Source organism: Oncorhynchus clarkii, chromosome 3, assembly GCF_045791955.1.
Source record: "Oncorhynchus clarkii lewisi isolate Uvic-CL-2024 chromosome 3, UVic_Ocla_1.0, whole genome shotgun sequence".
NCBI lineage: Eukaryota > Metazoa > Chordata > Actinopteri > Salmoniformes > Salmonidae > Oncorhynchus > Oncorhynchus clarkii.
This window is the reverse complement of record NC_092149.1, coordinates 56,640,346-56,661,297: the sequence shown is the minus strand read 5'-3', so window position 1 is coordinate 56,661,297 and position 20,952 is coordinate 56,640,346. Positions and strand designations below refer to the sequence as shown.

Below are 20,952 nucleotides of genomic sequence, written 5' to 3'. Positions count from 1 at the left end.
GTTCCCTCAATGTAATTTGCATAAGGATGCCCTCAATAATGTAGATTTTGTGTGTCTGTATTGTGCATGCTTTCCATAATCTTTATTTTAACTGTCTTTATAATATGTATATTTCCAAAACCTTTATGTTGTTTGTCTCTATATAATCTACCAATCTTTGTCTCCCTACCCCCTCCTTCCTTCCTTCTCTCACTCCCTCTCCCTCCTGCCTCTCTCTCCTTCCACAGACTGATGTTATGCACCAGAGTGTGTATGAGTTGGTTCATACTGAGGACCAGCAGGAGCTGAGGAGTAACCTCCACTGGGCCCTCAACCCACCTGACATCGTGGCCCCTGTGACCCCACTGGGAGAGACCCCCTCAGGTGATCTCGTGCCTCAATGTTAGACCTCTATGAATACCCTCTTCATAATGCATTGCAAATGCCGTTATAACACCTTGTAAACATCTATAACTAATAACTGCTCATAAACATCTAAAACCTTAGACCACGGGTTCTCCATCCTTGTTGCACATTTTTTTAGAGAAAGGCTCAGGCCTCTGCACCGAACTACCTCTCCAATAGGGGTAATGTTGCAAGGCTTTCCTTCTGGTAGAGAGGACGCTGTCACATGGCGTGCTAAGACTACATTAGCCTCTCGGGCTAATTATATAAGTGTATTTTCAACAGAGCTGGGAGAAGAGGACCACAGTCGGGTCAATAATTACTCCAGAGAGAGGCCACATACAGAACAGAACAGAACAAAAGCAGCACAGTTAGCAGTTTCAATGTGCTGAGAGATATTGAATAAGGCTTTGTTTACTCATTTTTAGCTTTTTGTGTTGATGAATTCCTTTACGAACAGAAAAATAATAATTATTTAATGAGATGTATAAGCAGTTTCATCAGTGATTACCTCAACTGTTTGTATTACCATTTTTGAGAAGTGGCACAGATTTGTTCTGTTTCTACTGTATGACTGAACTGTATACTGTAATCTTGAGGATAATTTCCAAGTATAGTGAAATAGGTGGTTAGAGGATTTTGATGGTAACGCCTGGTCTGAACATGTCATATCTTCTGACCCACAGATGCGGAGCCGGACAGCAGCACTACTGCCACTGTGACCTATAACCCTGAGCAGCTCCCCCCAGAGAACTCCTCCTTCCTGGAGAGGAACTTTGTGTGTCGCTTCCGATGCCTCCTGGACAATTCCTCTGGCTTCCTGGTAGGTGTTATTGCCACCCCAGCCATCAACCCGACCTAACACCCCTCACCCCAACCAAATGCCTTCAATATCCGAATAGTGTGTGTCTAACAATCTTTTAGGCTCACCCAGAGTCAAGCTCACATTGAATTAGTGTGACATGTTAATACGTCACAATGCAATTTTGATGGATTAACATGGACATCAGATTCAATTAAACATATTGTCAGAGAATCAAACACACGGACAATCGAAGACGAAAATATACATAATGTCTTAAACAAATGTTTGCATTCTCCCACCCTGCCAGGCCCTAAGTCTGCAGGGCCGGCTGAAGTTCCTGCATGGTCAGAACCAGCGCCAGGATAACGGGGGCAAGGCGCCCCCCCAGCTGGCCCTGTTTGCCATCGCTACGCCCCTCCAGCCCCCCTCCATCCTGGAGATCCGGACCAAGAACATGATCTTCAGAACCAAACACAAGCTGGACTTCACCCCCATGGCATGTGACGCAAAGTACGCTCACTTTGACTTGCTCATTATCACGCTGATGTTGTGACAGTTGCAATCATTGAAATACATATACATCTTACCCAGAGAGCTTACATTTTCGTACTGGTTTCCTGTGGGAATCAAACCCACAATCTTGGCATTGCAAGCGCCATGCTCTACCAACTGAGCCACATGGGACCAATAACTGGACTGATGTACAATAGTACTGAATAGATTGTCATTTGTCACAGTCATAATGTTATTGTAATGTAGCACTTGTTATCATATGAAGTGAAACCATGCTTATTGACATTATCCTTCGTCTTTTTGCAGGGGGAAAATTGTGCTTGGGTATACTGAAGCTGAACTTCGGGTGCGAGGTTCCGGCTATCAGTTTATCCATGCAGCGGATATGTTGTACTGTGCTGAGAACCATGTCCGAAGTAAGCCTCATGTCTATTATGTCTATCTATCATCAGGTTATTTAGGGGTTCAAGCTTTGAAAAAATGCAAACATGGGAGTATTTATTTTGGATTGGGTTGAATTGGTTCTGTCCTCAAACATCAGTGAGGCCGGGTCTGACCAGGTCAAAGATGGTGGTCACAGAGTTCGGACAGCTTTCCCAAGTAATCCCAGTAGATTACGGAGCAGATTGAGCAAAGCCGCAGAGCCGATAGGATAGGCCCACAAATCCACTACATGAGCAGAGTACCAGCAATGATCCATTTACAGTGCCTTCAGAACGTATTCACACCCCTTGACCTTTTCCACATTTTGTTCTGTTACAAGCTGGGATAAAATCTATTTAATTGTAATTTTTTGTCAACGATCTACACAAAATACTCTGTAATGTCAGTAGAAGACAAAAAGTATAAGTATTCAACCTCATAAGACAATACATATTATAATCACCTTTCACAGTCTTTCTGGGTAAGTCTCTAAGAGCTGTGCACATCTAGACAGTACAATATTATCACATTATTCTTTTAAAAATTCTTCAAGCTCTGTTGGTTAGTTGTTTATCATTGCTAGACAGCCATTTATAAGTCTTGCCATAGATTTTCAAGCCGATTTAAGTAAAAACTGTAACTAGGCCACTCAGGGACATTCAATGTCATCTTGTTAAGCAACTCCAGTGTATATTTGTCCTTGTGTTTTGGGTTATTGTCCTACTGAATGGTATATTTGTCTCCCAGTGTCTGTTGGAAAGCAGACTGAACTAGGTTTCCCTCTAGGATTTTGCCTATGCTTAGCCTTATTCTGTTTATTTTTATAAAAAAATATTCCCTTGTCCTTGTTGATGACAAGCATACCCATAACACGATGCAGCCACCACCATGCTTGAAAATATGAAGAGTAGTACTCAGTGATGTTCGGTGTTGGATTTGCCCCAAGCATAACATTTTGTATTCAGAACATAAAGTACATTTCTTCGCCAAATTTTTTGCAGTTTTCTTTAGTGCCTTATTGCCAACAGGATGCCTTATTTTTTATTATGTACAAGCTTCCTTCTTTTCACTCTGTCAATTAGATTAGTATTGTGTAGTAACTACAGTGTTGTTAATCCATCCTCAATTTTCTCCTATCACAGCCATTCAACTCTGTAACTGTTTTAAACTCACCATTGGCCTCTTCGTGAAATTCCTGAGCGGTTTCCTTCCTCTCCAGCAACTAAGTTAGGAAGGTTGCCTGTAACTTTGTAGTGACTGGGTGTATTGATAAAACATCCAAAGTGTAATTAATAGCTTCACCATGCTCAAACGGATAATCAGTGTCTGCTTTAGGTGCCCTTCTTTGCGAGGCATTGGAAAACCTCCCTGGCCTTTGTGGTTTAATCTGTGTTAGAAATTCACTGCTCGACTCAGGGACCTTACAGACAATTGTATGTGTCGGGTACAGAGATTAGGTAGTCATTAAAATTATTTTAAACACTATTTTTGCACACAGAGTGAGTCCATGCAAATTATTAGGTGATTTGTTAAGCACATTTTTACTCCTGAATTTATTTAGGCTTGCCATAACAAAGGGGTTGAATACTTATTGACATTTCAGCTTTGCATTTTTTATTAATTTGTAAACATTTCTAAAATGTCCTATTTTACATTGTGTGGTTTTGTGTGTAGGCCAGTGACACAAAATCAAAATGTAATCCATTTTAAAAATCAGGCTGTAACACAACAAAATGTGTAAAAAGTCAAGTCTTCACATTGGAATTTTTACTAGATTAGTTTCTTAAACAAATAAATCTACCAACCATTGCTCCTTGCTAGAGCACAATCTTATGGCAACGATAAGGCAACGACAGCTAGCTAGATATGTATTTAGAATCATTAAGTAGAACAGAAGTAGAACTCTACCCATTGTCACTTCTGCAGAGTACTGTAGCTTGACAAAATGTACTACTTAACATGTGTACGCCTCACTCTAAAAGACTGTGTCCTGTGGATTCAGTGATGAAGACAGGAGAGAGCGGTCTGACCGTGTTCAGACTCCTCACCAAGGACAACTGCTGGAAGTGGGTCCAGGCCAACGCCAGGCTGGTCTACAAGAACGGCAAACCAGACTACATCATTGCCACGCAGAGGCCTCTGATGTACGTGAACTCCCCTGGGCCCTGTCACATCCAGCCCCAAATACACACACTGTCTGGGAACAGTAGTTTTTCCGACTCAGGTCATATGGTCAGGAAATATTCACGGTCCTAATAGCTATAGGGACACAGTTGTCACGAATCCCAGCGAAGATGGTGCCTCTTCCTGTCCGGGCGGCACTCGGCGGTCGTCGTCTGTGGGGGAGCTGGGGTGGATGTCGGGAGACCACTCCTCTCCCATCGCTCCATCCTCTCCATCATCAGGTCCATCGCCGAACCGATCCGATGAAGGACGGCTGTATGATGGAGGACACGCTCCTCCATCGATGGAAGAGGGGTGGTCGCTGCTCCTGCTGACTCCATGGGTTTGGTGCAAGCTTCCGTCATGTACTTCTAGAAGTAGTGGGTGGAGGAGTCAGGCGCAGAGAGCAGGGTAGTTGATATGTGGAATATTTATTCCCAAAAACTAGTGTCGGTCAACGCCACACACACGGGCGCAATAAGACCCAGTCCAAAACAACAGGACGAAAACGGTACGATAACAAAATACTTCCACAGAAATCACACACATCAAATAACAGAAAACAAGCCCGCACAAAAGCCGGCGGGCCTACCGGGTTTAAATAGCCCACAACCACAACCTAAACAAGAAACAGGTGCAACTAATCAGACAAAACTAAATGAAACAGAAAAGGGGATCGGTGCATCTAGTAGGCCGGCGACGACGACCGCCGAGCGCCGCCCGAACAGTAAGAGGCACCATCTTCGGCGGGATTCGTGACAATAGTTGTGTTTTTCTAATGTGACGAGAACACAAGACAACACAGATGGAGGAAGGGATTATCGTGTGTGTATGATCTCAGTGAGACCATTTTCAGATCAGTTTCCATGCATGACCAATCATGTGGCAGTACAGTAACACGCCGTTTAAACAGTGGTGAATTCCGACCATGACAATCTCACAGGTGTTGTTTATTTTCTGTCCATCTAGGGAGGAGGAAGGGGGCGAGCACCTATGTAAACGATCCATGCACCTCCCCTTCACCTTCGCGACGGGAGAGGCCCTGCTCTACCAGTCTAACCACCCAATTGCACGCTTCAACGACGGTGCCCAGGGCTCTGAGAATAACGTCAGCAATTCCAAGAAGGGACGGACTGACAGGGTCTCCAGGGATGGCCTGGACCCAGGCTCCCTCTTGGGGGCGCTGATGAGTCAGGATAAGTCTGTGTACGTCTGCCAGCCGGCCCTGGAGCCCAAGCTGTCCTTCCACAGCAGCCTGTTTGGGGACCGGGTCGGCCTCTCTGACTCCGACCCCACTGCTTTGCTCCAGGGCTGGGATGAGTCATCCAATGGTGTAGTGGGTCCGGGTCTTCCAGAGCCGGCGTCAAGCTTTGATCCACTGCTGGCAACCCTAGACTCCCTGTCCCTGGAGGGTCAGGGGGGTGTGGTGGACAGGGAAGGGGACAGAGGCAACGGGGAGGCCTGTTCCAATGGGGAGCTTTTTGGGGCTCTGGAGGGCCTGGGGCTGAGCGCCGAGGACCTGGAGCTGCTGCTGCTGGACGAAAGAATGATCCAGGTGGAGATGGACCCTGAGCGGATTCCTACCCTGGATGACCTGCTGACCAACGACGAAATCCTCTCCTACATCCATGACTCCCTGGAGGCAAAGACAGACGCGGCAGAGGACGGGAGCCAGGTGCCCTCCACTATCCCGGGTACAACTGCCCCAATAACGACGACAACAACAACAAAGGCACCTGTTGAAAGTAATCCCACTTCTGCCACCAATGTGCACTCTCAATACCTTCCTCATAAGTCTTCCGTAGTGGGGCAGGCACCCATAGTTCAGCTTTCCCAGAAGATGCATCAGTACCTCAGCATGCGACCAGGGGTGGTGGTCCAAGACTGGGCCCAGCATAACAATCACCTGCCCCATCCTGTGGTGCATGGACTCCAGGGGCAGAGTCAGCCCATACACAATGGACAATGGACATCCCAGCACATTCTAGCCAGTACAGGGGTCCCGGTTGACCACTGTCACACCCCCCAGTCTCTGTTCAATGGAATGGCGTCAGAGCCGGATGGGGATCTTCACCGGCGGCAAGCCGACCAGCACCAACACTACCTCCAGCAGCATCAACAGCAGGACATAGTTCAGAGCCAGCTCCCTCTTCGCCATGCCAAACAGCCGGACGCCAATCTCAACGGAGTGTATGGCATTCCAAACACACACACAGAGCATCACCCAGCTGGTAAACAGCAGTGGCAGGACTACAGCCACCTTGGGGAAACCACCCTGAACAGCAACCCCTGCCTCAGCAATGGCCACATACCTCCCGTCACACACACCACCGTAGACGCTTGTATGGATTTCACTATGGCTGATAATCCCAGCATGGATTATATCATCAACGAATGCTCGTATGGGGGGAACGAGGAGCAACAGGGGACAGAGGCCGCCGTTTCATCCTACCAGAGGATGAACCACAAGCAGCAGCAGGAGCAGCTGCCCCCTCCCTTGGCTCAGGTGCTGTCCAGCCTCTCGCAGTGCCCTCCGCCAAACGCTACCCTGGAGCAGATCCTGGGGGTTGGACAGTCCTACAGACAGCTGCCCTCACTGGAGGCCTATGACATGGTAACCTCTGACATCCCTCACGACCCCAACCACAGTAAGGTGAGACCACAGTGATTATATATTAATATATTCTAATTCTATTCCTTTGGGTGAGAGCTCCTGACAGTGGCATTAGAGTTGATGGTAGGGCTAGGGATGGAAATGAGTTACATTTAGGGTTAAGGTAAGGTTATGGCTTTTTTTTACTGTGAATGGTAGGGTTAAGGTTAGGGGTATGGGTCTCCTAATTGAATATGCACTGCCTAAGAGTTAGATGATTTGCATAAGGGTTCATCAGTTTTTACATCTCTTCCCCAACCTTCATATTTATTTGAAGACCAGTGCATGATCCAGCAGAGGCTTTAGCTGGGACAATGGTCCCTAGCAGAGGGCCTCAGAGGCCATGACAGCTGGACAGTGGTAGACAAAGTTCTGAATCATCCCCCTAGTTGCTTTGCATTGTTTATTTTCAAATCAAATTTTATTTCTCACATGCGCCAAATACAACAGGTTTAGACCTTGCAGTGAAATGCTTACTTACAAGCCCTTTAACCAACAACGCTTTAAGAAGTTAAGAAAAGATAAGTAAAACGTTTTTTTTTAAATAGATAAGTAAAACATAGAAAATAAAAGTAACAAATAATTAAACAACAGCAGTAAAATAACAAGGAAGGCTATATAAAGGGGTACCGGTACAGAGTCAATATGCGGGGGCACCGGTTAGTGGAAGTAATTGAGGTAATATGTACATGTAGGTAGAGTTAAAGTGACTATGCATAGATAATAAACAGAGAGTAGCAGAGTAGAAGAGGGGTCTGGGTAGCCCTTTGATTAGCTGTTCAGGAGTCGTATGGCTTGGGGGTAGAACCTGTTAAGAAGCCTTTTGGACCTAGACTTGGCACTCCGGTACCGCTTGTCGTGCGGTAGCAGAGAGAACAGTATCACTAGGGTGGCAATTGTTTAGGGCTTTCCTCTGACACCACCTAGTATAGAGGTCCTGGATGGCAGGAAGCTTGGCTCCAGTGATGTACTGGACCGTATGCACTACACTCTTTAGCACTTTGCGGTCGGAGGAGAGTTTATTGTTAAATAATCGTAAGGAAGTGGGGACAAAATAATGATCTTATTGTTGACAAGAGTGAGGAGGAGTGAAAGTAGGAATCTGTCAAGGAACAGTTACCACCACTCATTTTGTGCCACTTGTTCTGTTTGTATGTTCAGGGTCACCAGTATGAATCTAAAATAAAAGGCCTTCTGGCCAGCCTGAGTTGTTTTCCTTTTTTTCCTGACCTACGAATTTGCTCTGCTACTGTACCATTGCCTAATAAAGACACACAGAGGCTCAGGCAAAGAGGGGGTGGGGATAGAGGCCAGCGGCAGGCTTTCAGTGACGCCTGTAGAAAAATCCAGTCAGCATTTTCAGTTCAAAGTGGATTGTCCCATTGTTTCTGATGGACAGAGAGTGGATACATTTGGAGCATTCATAACAGGGCCTACTGGGACATTGACTCTAGTTGGCATAGTACATCCGCCAGTGCAACAACATGAAAGAGACATACATACATACCGCACTCTCTAATGCCCTACTGACCCCCTGGAACTGCAATTCAGACCGTGCATTGAATTAATGGAGACTTTTTAAAGGGAACTGACAAGTACGTGATCCCAGATTTGAGGAAAATTAGTCGGAAGTGACAGTGATTATCCATAGTTCACACCAGGACAATTGCAATTCACGGCCACAATGTGTTTAGATAAATCATTACGATCACTATTAATTCAAGAATAACTTCAAGAATGTATACTGCGAATCACAATCTGGGTAAGGTAAAAATAATTTTTTAGATGTATGACTTTTGATGGTTTGATATTGAGAATGTATCTTTCAACAACTCTTGATTAAATCGCCAATACTTCTGACAATGCAGTCATAGATATGTCATGTGTTAATCTGTTAATCAACCATCAACGGTCATATACCATTCACAAGCTGACATGCACTTTTCCGTCATTGTTTCCCTGTCTTCTTCTTCTTCTTCCTCTTTTCTTAGATGGAAAATGGCTGCATTTTTAACGGGGCCTACTCAGGAGGCTGTGTTCTGCCCAATGGGAATGGTGTGGTGCCCTCTAACGGCCAGCTCCCCTGCCCTGACACTTTATCCAGCCTCCCTGATGCCCAGTCCTCAGGCTTTTACCTCTGACTGGGGACCACCAGGGGACACTGACTGACTGACTCAAGGAGGGTCACAACCACCCATCCTACCACTGGACCAGCCTTGTACTGTACAACTAGTTGATAACATGGATCAAAAACAAGACGTAGGCCTAAATGTTTTCAGTACTTTTTGTTTTGTTTGATGTTTTATAATAACATAATTATCATTTGAGTCCTTTGTTTATAATATGCTGTCAGAGAGCTAAAGTTGAGTTTTATTACGTTTTTTAAAAATAACAGAGAAGTAAATGAGAGTCTTTTAACTGTTGTTTCTGTGTTTTTCATGTAAAAAAAAAAAAGCATTCTCTTTTTCCTCCCATTTGAAGTACAGCATGGTAATTGGTAGTCAAGGAGACACTACCTACCCCAGCATGTATAGATGCTAATGGCACCATCATCTTTATGATTTGTGACACATGACATCATCATCAGTGTTACGAGTTGTCATACAATAGGAATGTAACTTTCAAATGCCAAGGTCAATGCTCAAGTTTACTTGTAATGGGTAATGTAATGAATTGTCTTAGAAAATAAGATACGTGATGTCAAGTAAATAAAGGTTTAAAAAAGGTTTAGAATATCTGAATTTGGTCTAGAATATCCTGCACTTTATTTCAACCTCCCACTGATGCTGATACGGAAGTCGGTCGGGGATACCAGGGTTATTTAGGTCGGGGATACCAAGGTTATTTAGGTCGGGGATACCAGGGTTATTTAGGTCAGGGATACCAGGGTTATTTAGGTCAATTTTTTTTTTTTACGTTTTAATAGTTAAGGTGGCTGTTACTGATGTATGTTGGAGAATCTGTAACAATAATTGTCTTTTTTTTGGTAAAAACAAATGGTATTATATTTCAGGTGATGGGTTGATGTCCTCACAGGCACATACACTTCTATACAATTGTCATAATAATATTTATTTCACTTGAATTATCCTTTTGATGTTGTCATTGACATCTTGTACCTCTGGGTTAGAGCTTGTCCAATACTAAAGTCAACTGTGACTGAACTAGCAGAAGACACTCATTTGGCCTCAGTATTTATTTATTTTACAACAATTACGTTTTCCTCAATTGTCATTCATGTCCTCTAACATACAATACATTAGAGGGTAACATTAGAGGGAATGTATATTGTCAGAATCTATAGGTTTCCAACAACTATTCCGGTCTTAAGATGACGATCTAAAGACAGTTCACTGACAGATTTGTAAACATTGAAAACCAAACGTGAGTATTATAAGGTCTCTTCTGGAGGGATACAATTTTGAATGTTTTATGTAAATAGTAAATGATTGGGAAGTAATGCTGAATAGAAGTATGTCATCATGAAGATGCTGAAAAGAGATTTCTCCTTGTAGTTGTTACGATAATTATTGTCATTATTATTGTTATCATTATGAGTTTTAAGTTGAAATGTGATACAAGTGGTTACATGTTTTCAGAATCAACTTGGTTACTTTCCCATTTCTTTTTTTTACTATGAAAATGTTTGATATATTTAACATGATTGATGTGACCTATTAACAATGTGATAAAAAAAAAAAGTGTACATTAAAACAAACAATGTTTTTGAGAAATACAGGTATGTAATTAGGTTCTGTGTCATTTCACTTGTTTTAAGCACTATTTTTTTTTAAACACACTGCTGCTTCAACTCTTGTATTGACTCAGTTTTGATTGTACATATACTGTACTTACTCTCATGTCACTCTTCTGAGATTACAAAATTGTGCCATACTACTGACACTCAAGGGATTTAATGTTTTGAGAACTTTATTTTGTCTTTTACGCAGTCACATTAAATTGACATGAACATGCTAACAGGAGCAGGTGCAGATGTTATGATGATTGAAAATTGATACATTTTTACCCATGTCCTTTGACTGCTTTTTTGAAATGTATCCCTTTGGTCCTTTGAAATAAAGGATTTCTGCAATCACATTGAAACTTGAATAATATTACTATTATTTGGCAAATGTGTTCAAGTGAGATGTATCTTTAACAAGGAATATTTATTTGAAGTGTCTTTGGGTCCAACCACCGTGGCCAATGGAGAGTTAAATTAATAGCATGAATCCCATCAGAGAGGGAGAATAAAATACAGTATCTCTTTATGATGGTTTGAACTTTGGCACCGGCTCTACCGCATCAGTACTTTAGAAATATTCACACAGGCTTTAAAAGGGATAGACTGTTCACTGTTCTCTCCTCCATACTGATACATATTGCTTCTTTGACTAGACTGCTCTCTCTCTCTCTCTGCTTCTTAATGGGATTTCAGAGTAGGCCACGGCTGCTTTTTTCATCATCATACCCCAGGCCGAAAACCAGACATGGTAAGGCTGAGTAGAAGCCTTTTTATTTTAGAAAGATGGCTCTAGTCCTCTTTCATTATTTTGGTAAAATAAAAGTTTTGCTTTTGACATCACTGACATTGTGAAAAAAGCAGACTACTGTATTTGAGCTTGATGCTTTCTGTTTGTATGTTTATTTATCTTTCTGTGCACAGTAGTCTCTATAGCCCGTGGCTTGGCTGGGGCTTTTGAAAAGAGAATAGATACAGTTGGGCTAGCTGAGGAGGCTCCTGTCGGTGCTGTTTCAGTAGTCTCTGTAGCCCGTGGCTTGGCTGGGGCTTTTGAAAAGAGAAGAGATACAGTTGGGCTAGCTGAGGAGGCTCCTGTCGGTGCTGTTTCAGTAGTCTCTGTGGCCCGTGGCTTGGCTGGGGCTTTTGAAAAGAGAAGAGATACAGTTGGGCTATCTGAGGAGGCTTCTGTCGGTGCTGTTTCAGTAGTCTCTGTAGCCCGTGGCTTGGCTGGGGCTTTTGAAAAGAGGAGATATACATTTGGGTTAGCTGAGGATGCTCCTGTCGGTGCTGTTTCAGCCTTAATAGTGGAGTGACCCAGACTGAGCAGCCTCGTCTCAGCCCACAGAGCTTACCGTAATGCTTTGTGACCAGCGGGCCGCCAGAGGGGAACACACGCCGTGTGGGTTGAGAAGGGAAGAGGGAGAGGAGGGGAAGAGGAACAGTCACAATATTGTGATGGTCCTTACACCATGGTTACGCTTCAGCGGGCTGTGTCTCCATCATACTCCTTTCCCCAGGTTAGTTACTGAGCAACAGAGATCACATAGGACTTATGCCCTAACCTTTCATAATTCACAAGGAACAGCTTGTCTATACAAAATGAACAATGTGTACATTACAATATACATTTAGGGGCGGAAGCCACCTACCTCTCTGTCACTTTCACCACATACAATTTGAATATCTCGCTCTCACTCTCTCTTAGGCTTATTAAGCTACTCAACAAACAGCAACCTTAAGGAACTCTTCGATAAAATGTTTAATAGTATTGGATGGTGTTACCCAAAGCAAAATGCTGACATCACCATTGTGCCATTGCAACTGTATAGTGCAGAGCCTACAGATAATGCGAGGGAAAGTGACAAGGAAAAAGCCCATAATAAGAGCAGAGGGGTGCAGTGATTATAATCCATGCATCCTGTGGCTTTCTGACATCTGGCCAAGGGAAACGTCCTCAATTTGTCTTATTTTTCAATTGAAAGGGTTTATGTTTCGGTTCTTTTAGGCATATGTCAACGAGAGGCGGAGTGGACGTCACTTTGAATCTGATGATGACTAGCTGAGGGGAGAGGGGTCTTTCCGCTCTCGACCTATAAGATAAGAAACATTTAGACATGACCCATCTCATCCTATTTCGAAATAACAAGGCAAAAAAGCAACCAACATGACCAAGTGTGCCCAAGGGACATTGTTATGGATATAATGCTCCATTTAGAGATATGATCTTTGTCAGGCTCGGCTGGCTAAAGGGAAGGCAGATATATTGAGATAATGACCGCCCAATTAGCTGGCTGTCCTGCAGACTGAGGGCCAGGGACGAGTGAATCATCACCCAAATACATCCTGTTCTGTTCTGTTCCCACTCACAACGGCTGAAGAGTGTCATTGTGGGATGTTTATTGGCATTGATATCCAGCCGGAAAAAACGGGGTCCTACGTAGCTGGAGCACACGTCACAGTGTAGTCTGTAGCCGTACTACGCCACCTAGTGTTTAAAAGAGGGCTAGAACCTCTGTAGAAAGGAAGATTTAAGACCAATGTAAAAGAGGACGAAAGGCACACAGATTCGATCTCTCCAATTCACCAGTTGACAGAGACCACACAGAGTTGCCAAGTAGTCAAAAGTTTATTGATCTTCAGGTGAGGGTGGTTGAGGGAAGTGGGAAATAGTATTTTCTGAAATGGGCCACTGGCCCTTTAATAGTCGCTCCAAAATCAGGATCTTCTGAAACCGGAACCTGGTGCTTTAAGAGTCCACTTCGGGTTGGGGAGAATTTTCTTATTGCGCAATCCTTGTATTGTCGACAGTGTCCAATAGGATCTACACGTCCACACTAGCGGGTCCATTTCTCTGCCACCACTGAGCCTGCTTAGACAGGGAGACAGAAGTTGAGGCACCAGAAAGACCGTGAGAACATCCAAAGGACAATCTTGTAAGGCACAGAGTCATTTGGGGTGAATATGAATGTAGCCTACTCGCCTGTGATTTCACTCCCCTCTTATCACAGCACCTGTCCAGTCGCGATATAGCCTACTGCTCTCATTGACATCCAAAACATTGTGTAAAACAAGCAAGCTCCTCCAGAGATTAAAAGGTTTAAAAATGATTCAAATCAATTGTCCATCAAGGCACTACCCCATGAATGAGCGCCGAGTTCCTCCGTTCTCTACATCGAGCCTTAGCTGTGTTTCATTTCGGACCTGGGGGAGACACACACAATCAATTTGCGTGCACGCTGGCAATCAACTCAAAGGAAAAAAAGTAAAATAAGCATGTGTTTGTTATGAAAACATGGTTCACACTTGAATGGGAAAAGAAAAAGAGTTTCAGTTGCACTCCACGATGGGTTGTTGTGCTGACCAACCTTACTGACCTGCAATATCGGGCAGGCATCACCCTTAGATTGGTCCTCGTGGACTTTCTTTGTTGGTCCTCTGTCCTCGACTCTCTTCGGCCCTATTGAGTAGGGTTTGTTTGATCCACCCTTTCATGCACCTCTCCTGGAAGGTCAGGTTGAGACCTGGGTGCTGGCACCCTTTCAGGCATCTCTCCTCGAGGCTCCGGTTGAGACCTGGGTTCCTGCACCCTTTCAGGCACCTCCCCTGGAGGATCCGTGGGTGCTGGCGTCTTCTGTGGCGCCAGCACCCACGGCACAACAGGGTAAGGGCATGTTCTCAAATGATGCCTGTGAGTTGTCCGTTCTGGTCCTTCCTGTCCTTCAGGCCTAATTCTGTACACGGGGTCATCTGGGAATAAGGGGGCAACATTTACAAAGCGTTCTGGTCCCCATCTTGGGGCCAACTTACCCTGAGCCCTCCAACTAAAGTTTCTCAGTGTCTCTCTCTCTCTCCTGGGAGTAGAGGCAATACCTTGGCATTAATATTAGTCTCTGTCTTGTCTTTGTTCTGCTTGTTTTGCTACAGTTTCATAGGCCCGCTGTAGCTTCTTGTTGTTACCCCTGGTCGGTAAGGTTGTCTCCCATTACCAAGTCCACTGGGAGACAGGCATGCCTGCCAAACATCACATAGAAAGGAGACAGACTAGTGGAGTCATTTTGTAAGCATTTCACTGTAAGCTCTACACCCGTTTTATTTGGCGCATGTGACAAACACAATTCGATTTGATTTGATTAACACTGTTGTTATAAACATGTGTCAGCTCAGGGAGTTTGTACACCCAGTGGGTATGTTCTTCCTCCTCTAGTGAACTTGAAAGGGACAATAGCGTGTGGTTAAATGTTTCTACTGGCTCATTACCTTGTGGCCAGTAGGGTGTGGCTCCATACATCTTACTCAGTTTGGCAACAATGGCTGACTCAAAAGCTGCTCCTTATGCATATTACATAGCTCCTCGGTCTGAGTGAATGTGCTCAGGACAACCGAAGGGCTGTATTACATGCTGCCATAATGCCTTAACAGTGAAACTAGCAGTCTGATTTCTGATGGACACCACCCATGCAAACCCGAGAGAACACATCCACCATGACCAGATTATATGGGTGCGTGTCTCCTGGTCCCCCTAATGACAGGTTATTAATAGCAAGAACCTCTAGAGGATGAGAGGTGACAGTAGAAACCAAAGCGGCTCTTACCTCTGGTCTTGCTTTTCGTGATAGACAGTGGCTGCAGTTGTGAATTTGTCAGAAACAGGCTGTGTTAGGCCCAATAGTTCAAATTTGAAAGAACTATAGTTCTTGTCAATGCGCTCAATGGGAGTTAGGGTTCAGCTTGCACAGGCTATGATATGCTCTGTGCCCTGGTGTCTGAGAAAGGACAGCACCTACTGTAGGCCTCCCAGACTAGCATCTGCCTACAGTTTGAATGGTAAGGAGAAGTCAGCAAATGCTAGAATAGGGGCACTCACCAGCATTCACTTGAGCTCCTCAAAGGCCCTCTGATAGGTGTCAGTCCACACAACCGGGTGGTTCTTCTTTCCCAGCTGCCTGGTCCCAGTCAGTAAAGTATTGAGAGGGGCTGCGAGGCCTGTGGGGAGATGCAACTCAGAGAAAAAACACACACACTTAAATCCATTTACATGCACGCTGTCAGTCAACTCGTAGAAAAAAATAAGCATTTAAAATGGTAAATAAGCATTAAAAAAAATGAAAACATGGTTTTCAACATGGTTGAATGGGAAAAGAAAAGTTGTTTCAGTCACACTTCGCGACAAATATACTGATGGAACACTGCAACATCAATGTCACTGGAGATTATTCAACAGACATTTACCATTGAATTAACTTGATCTTATGTCATTGCAATATTTGATATTTGTCTAACAGCTGGATTTTTGAAAGATGAATTATGAGTTGGAGTGACCTGACTTGTCAAAATGATGACATTAGCTGGTCAAAATAATGACTGCAGTAATGCAGAAAGACCAAATCGATTAAGTTTAGGCAAGGATTCAACTTGGTTAATTAAAAAAAAGAAAAGTATTTAACCTTTGATTTAAGGTCCTAGCTATCTTATTCACCAGACAGGTTAGGAGGAGTTAAAGCAGAAATAGTGGTCCCTGGTCAACAGCCTGCTTTTCTCTAAACAAAGGTTTGGTCAGCAAATCCGATCCTTGGGAGGGGTTGAGTTTCCCCAGAGCTGCTCACGTATTCTGTTTTCAATTACAGCGATGTTGTTGCGCCTGTGTTGATGTTGCTGATATAAATATTTAGTCATTGTGACCTTTCGTCATAGTTGACCTCTGGCAGTATTCTATTTCTCCGCTCACGTTTTTTCTCCTCCCGTCTACCTTTCTCCTTCCCTTCTTCCCTCTTTCCCTCCATGCACTCCTCCTGCACTGAAACGTGGATCTCGTTACACATCTCGATCGGACTAGTTCTGAGCGAGGGATTCTGGGGAGGACAAATACCTGGAGGCCAGGCCTATGTAGCTGGATATGGTTGATTACGACCCCCTCTAGCCAGTCACAGGCTCATTGGTTAGATGCGAGTCATGTGCCGCTCTCACTCTTTACGAAGACTAATTTTGCGAGCATCAGCACTAAACTAAATGGTCTAAATGGTACAATGCTCCAAAGCCCCCAGGGGGTGGGAGGTGTCAACATTTTCAAGTAAGCCGAAATTACTGGTGTCCGAGTCAGCATAATGTTTGCCTTTTTGAATACATTGAAGTGTATCTGTCGCTACAATGGGAGTGGGATTGTTAAATTGTCATAGTGAGACCCAGTAGTAAAAATGTATCAACCATTCATTTCATATCCAATCGCAAAACATAGTCAGTTGAAACTGAGATGATCATCTTTATTCCTACCCCATCCATTGCAATCCTCTATAGATGATTATACATTATAATGGTCAATACAGACATATTGCTATGCATCCGAAGCCTCTGTGAGAACAATACTCAGATACCAAGTTCAGATACAGGAATTCTTTACTGTCTCAATGTAGAGTAATTTGATTGCAGCAGTATAAATACAAAAGACATAAAAGTATACGACAAATCGGGTAAACAAAATCATAAAAAAACGTGGGCAATTGATGAAAGATAACCTTGGCGCCACGGTCTATGAAAAGTTCTGGAACGTCACCCAAGGTAATTAGGAAACCATATGTAATTTGGGCAAACTATCCCTTCATTCAAAGACGTTAGTTGCTCCTTTGACCTTTTACCGGTCTCAGAACTACTATTCTGCTTCTCAAACAGATTCTACAGTGTGCTGGGTCAACTGTTCAAATCAAATCAAATTGTACTGGTCACATACACATGGTCAGCAGATGTTAATGCAAGTGTAGCGAAATGCTTGTTTCAATGGTTAACTTAAGGATCGACCGCCTTTTTTTCAATTTTTGCCTAAAATGACATACACAAATCTAACTGCCTGTAGCTCAGGCCCTGAAGCAAGGATATGCATATTCTTGGTACCATTTGAAAGGAAAGATTTTTACATTTGTGGAAATGTTAAAGGGATGTAGGAGAATATAACACATTAGATCTGGTAAAAGACAATACAAAAAAGAAACCAACTGTTTAAAAAAAAAATTGTACCATCATCTTTGAAATGCAAGAGAAAGGCCATGATGTATTATTCCAGCCCAGGTTCAAATTAGATTTTGTCCACTAGATGGCAGCAGTGTATGCGCAAAGTTTTAGACTGATCCAATGAACCATTGCATTTCTGTTCAAAATGCTGTATCAAGACTGCTCAAATATGCCTTATTTGCTTACTAATAACTTTTCATGTTCAAAACTGTGCACTCTCCTCAAACAATAGCATGGTATTCTTTCACTGTAATAGCTACTGTAAATTGGACAGTGCAGTTAGATGAACAAGAATTTAAGCTTTTTGCCAATATCAGATATGTCTATGTCCTGGGAAATGTTCTTGTTACTTACAACCTCATATGCTAATTGCATTAGACTACGTTAGCTCAAATGTCCCGCTGGGGACCCACCAATCCTGATTTTAATTTTTTATTAAATAGGGGCATTCAGGGGAATCAGACACCACTTTCTTATCTCTGGCCTCTTCCTCTTGTATCAGTAAACTCCCCAGCAGAACCCCTGCTGCAGCCCCTATAGTAGTCCCTGTGGCTGCACTTAGTGGTGCCCTCACAGAGCCAGCCATGGCCCCAACCACTGCCCCCAGTACTGCTGCCCCAATCTTCAACCATGGTGCTTCTCTCTGTTCATCTCCAACTCTCTGCTCTCGTCCTGCTGTGTCCCTCTGCCTCTCACCATCCTTCTGTGACAACATCTGTGTCTTTCTCAAATTTCTATGTTGAGTCTCTGTAAAAGAGAGCGCATGCATTATGATTTAGCATGAACAACAACCATATTTTACTTTAACTACATTTATAGCTAAATGAGATCTGATATAGAGGCAGTTAACGCACTCACTTAGATAAGAGTTGTCCACCATGTCCGCGGGTGCTGTAGATTCCACTCTGTGCAGTTGTATTCGATCCTCCTTAATCTTCACATGGTTGATCATGTCTTCTCTCACTTTATTCTGCTGCTTAAGCTCCGCTACATCTCTCTCTAGCATTGATATCTCCACCTCTTTCATTTCATACTTTTGTTTATTCTCTTGTAACTCCTTCTGTATCTCAACAATCATGGCATTCAACTCCTCTTCTCTTTCAGACTTTCTCTTTTCCAGGTTTTCTATATTGTCTCTCAGTTCTTGACTTTCTCTTTCATGCTTCCTCTCCATCTGATCCAATGCTCTGTCTTTCTCCACACACATTTGTTTGAGGGATTCCTTCTCTCTTTCGTACTCCATACGTCTGTCTTCTATCTTCTTTTCTTTCATTGTGTTTCTCTGCTCCATCTCTTTCAACATTCCATCTTTCTCCTCATATCGCTTATCTATTTCCTCTACTTTCCTCTCTTCCTCTTCAATCATCCTTTTAAGCTTGTCATTCTCCCTCTCTTCCTCCTCTAGTCTTCTCCCAATCTCCTCAGAGCTTTTTGTCAACTTCTTTTTGCTCTCCCTGAGCTCCCAGTACATTTTGAGCCAGTGTTCACCATCGTTTCCCATCACTGTCTCCTCAATTTTCTCCAGAAGTTCTGTGACCTGAGGGCCTCCAGCCGGGCTTGTGTTATCAAAGACATGGTACCTGTTGCTACATTTATCGACAAGCCACTGAAGGGCAGGCCATCTCTCGATGTGAAGTTCGATGGCTGTGTCGCCAAGCTTGTCTCCCCAGGTGAACAACACTATAGCTTGACTCCAGACTGACCGACCAATCAGATTCAGTTTTTCTTCTGCTCTTGACCTGTCTGTCCCTGTGAATGTTTCGTCACAGCGTACGACCACGAGGACAGCGTGCGGCTCGGGAGCACAAAGAGATGCACCTTGGGTAATCTCAATTTTTACTACTTCAGGAGTGTCCTCAGTGCAGTATCGCCCATGCCACCCGGGTGTGTCCACCACTGTGACTTGTCTTACGGTGATGTCACCCTGTCTTTTCACACTGTGTGAAGTCGTGTGTCCATCCTCAAAGGTTTTCTTACCCAGGATGCTATTGCCAGATGAGCTCTTCCCAACCAATCGAGGTCCCACTATCATGATTCTCTGTTCAGCTTCAGATAGTTGGTGGGACTTACCTAAATGGGAGATATTTATTTTAGATTACAATCTATTTGCATGATTTCAGATATGGTACCAAACCAATTCAAATGTAAGGATAAAGTTTTGGGGAAATCATTTGGTTAAAAAAAATATATATATATACAGTATATATTTTGAATTCTTCCGATCCTCACCCCTGAGCAGAGATCTGAGTGTTTCCCTCTGTCTCTGAACCTTCATCCGTCTCAAACTCGCTCTCTCCTCCTCTGCCATCCTCTTAACTTCAATTGCCATTGAAAACCTCTCATTCATGACAACATAAGCAGGACCACCTGCCACCATTTCATCTATCTTCCTCAGCAGCTCTGGGACCTGAGTGACATCATTGCCCCATGTGTTGGCCCTAGTGTTTAAAGCATGGTACCTATGCCCACACTTCTCCACCATCTCCTGGAGAAACCCATGTCTCACTATGTGTTCCTCTAGTGACATTCCCCTGAGTTTCTCACATTGGGTAAACACTACCATCATGTGTCTCCAGAGTATGTGGTTGAGAAGCTTGAGGGGGCCCTCTACTGTCCATTCCCTGCCTTTGCGTGAGTTCAAAGGGATGACCATGAGGAAGGCATGGGGACCTGGTTGACACATGGATATGCTGGCTTCTATGTTACGGTGGACAAGGAGAGGGTCCTGCACAGAGTACTGGATGCATCTGTCTGATGTGTTGACCACAGTGACCTGCCGGCCATCCACTAGACTCTGTCTCCTCACACACATCTCCACGTCCCTCCTGGTGTCAAACAGCTTCCTGTCCAGGATGGTGTTTCCTGTTTGACTCTTCTCCAGCCAATCCCTCCCCAGGAGGATGATTCTCAGCTCAGGGAGAGTACACTGGTCCCCTATTAGAGAGAAGAGTACATGTTTAAAAAATATAACAGAATTGAATTTAGGCATTACAGTATTAACACATTTCCAATATATGACCAATATTTTAGCTAGAATCAACATAACATATGACTATTGATGACGAGGCCTATATACTGTAAATAAAATGTGAGAAAACTATAAGCAATGCACTGAAAAGGTAGATATAAATCAGTAACTGACCATTCTGTCTCTTTGCTCTGGAAGCCATTTAGTACCTCTTTCTCTCTCTTTCTCCCTTTGTTGGACTTCCGTGAAGTATACTCATTGAACCCTAATATCCTTTCCATTATCTTTCGTTTTGACATGCT

At 43.7% G+C, this 20,952-nt stretch overlaps 2 protein-coding genes across 3 annotated transcripts in view; one reads left to right on the top strand and one right to left on the bottom strand.

Annotated features, from left to right (window-relative positions):
- The window catches only part of LOC139399512 (aryl hydrocarbon receptor-like), a 47,751-nt gene extending 36,712 nt beyond the window's left edge, over positions 1 to 11,039 (top strand). For both annotated transcript variants that reach the window (XM_071144906.1, XM_071144914.1), the window contains 7 exons: positions 228 to 363; positions 1,071 to 1,207; positions 1,497 to 1,699; positions 2,009 to 2,118; positions 4,128 to 4,269; positions 5,258 to 6,941; positions 8,933 to 11,039. In XM_071144906.1, the coding sequence (XP_071001007.1) occupies positions 228 to 363; positions 1,071 to 1,207; positions 1,497 to 1,699; positions 2,009 to 2,118; positions 4,128 to 4,269; positions 5,258 to 6,941; positions 8,933 to 9,082 (2,562 nt within the window). In that variant the 3' untranslated portion in view covers positions 9,083 to 11,039. The remainder of the gene's footprint in view (positions 1 to 227; positions 364 to 1,070; positions 1,208 to 1,496; positions 1,700 to 2,008; positions 2,119 to 4,127; positions 4,270 to 5,257; positions 6,942 to 8,932) is intronic.
- Positions 11,040 to 16,923: 5,884 nt separating this feature from the next.
- LOC139406050 (GTPase IMAP family member 8-like) lies at positions 16,924 to 20,952 on the bottom strand. The gene is made up of 4 exons (XM_071148514.1): positions 20,825 to 20,952; positions 19,912 to 20,616; positions 18,541 to 19,752; positions 16,924 to 18,429 (listed from the first exon to the last, which is right to left on the bottom strand). The coding sequence occupies exons 1-4, from the start codon at positions 20,850 to 20,852 to the stop codon at positions 18,107 to 18,109; spliced, it is 2,268 nt and encodes a 755-aa protein (XP_071004615.1). The 5' UTR covers positions 20,853 to 20,952; the 3' UTR covers positions 16,924 to 18,106.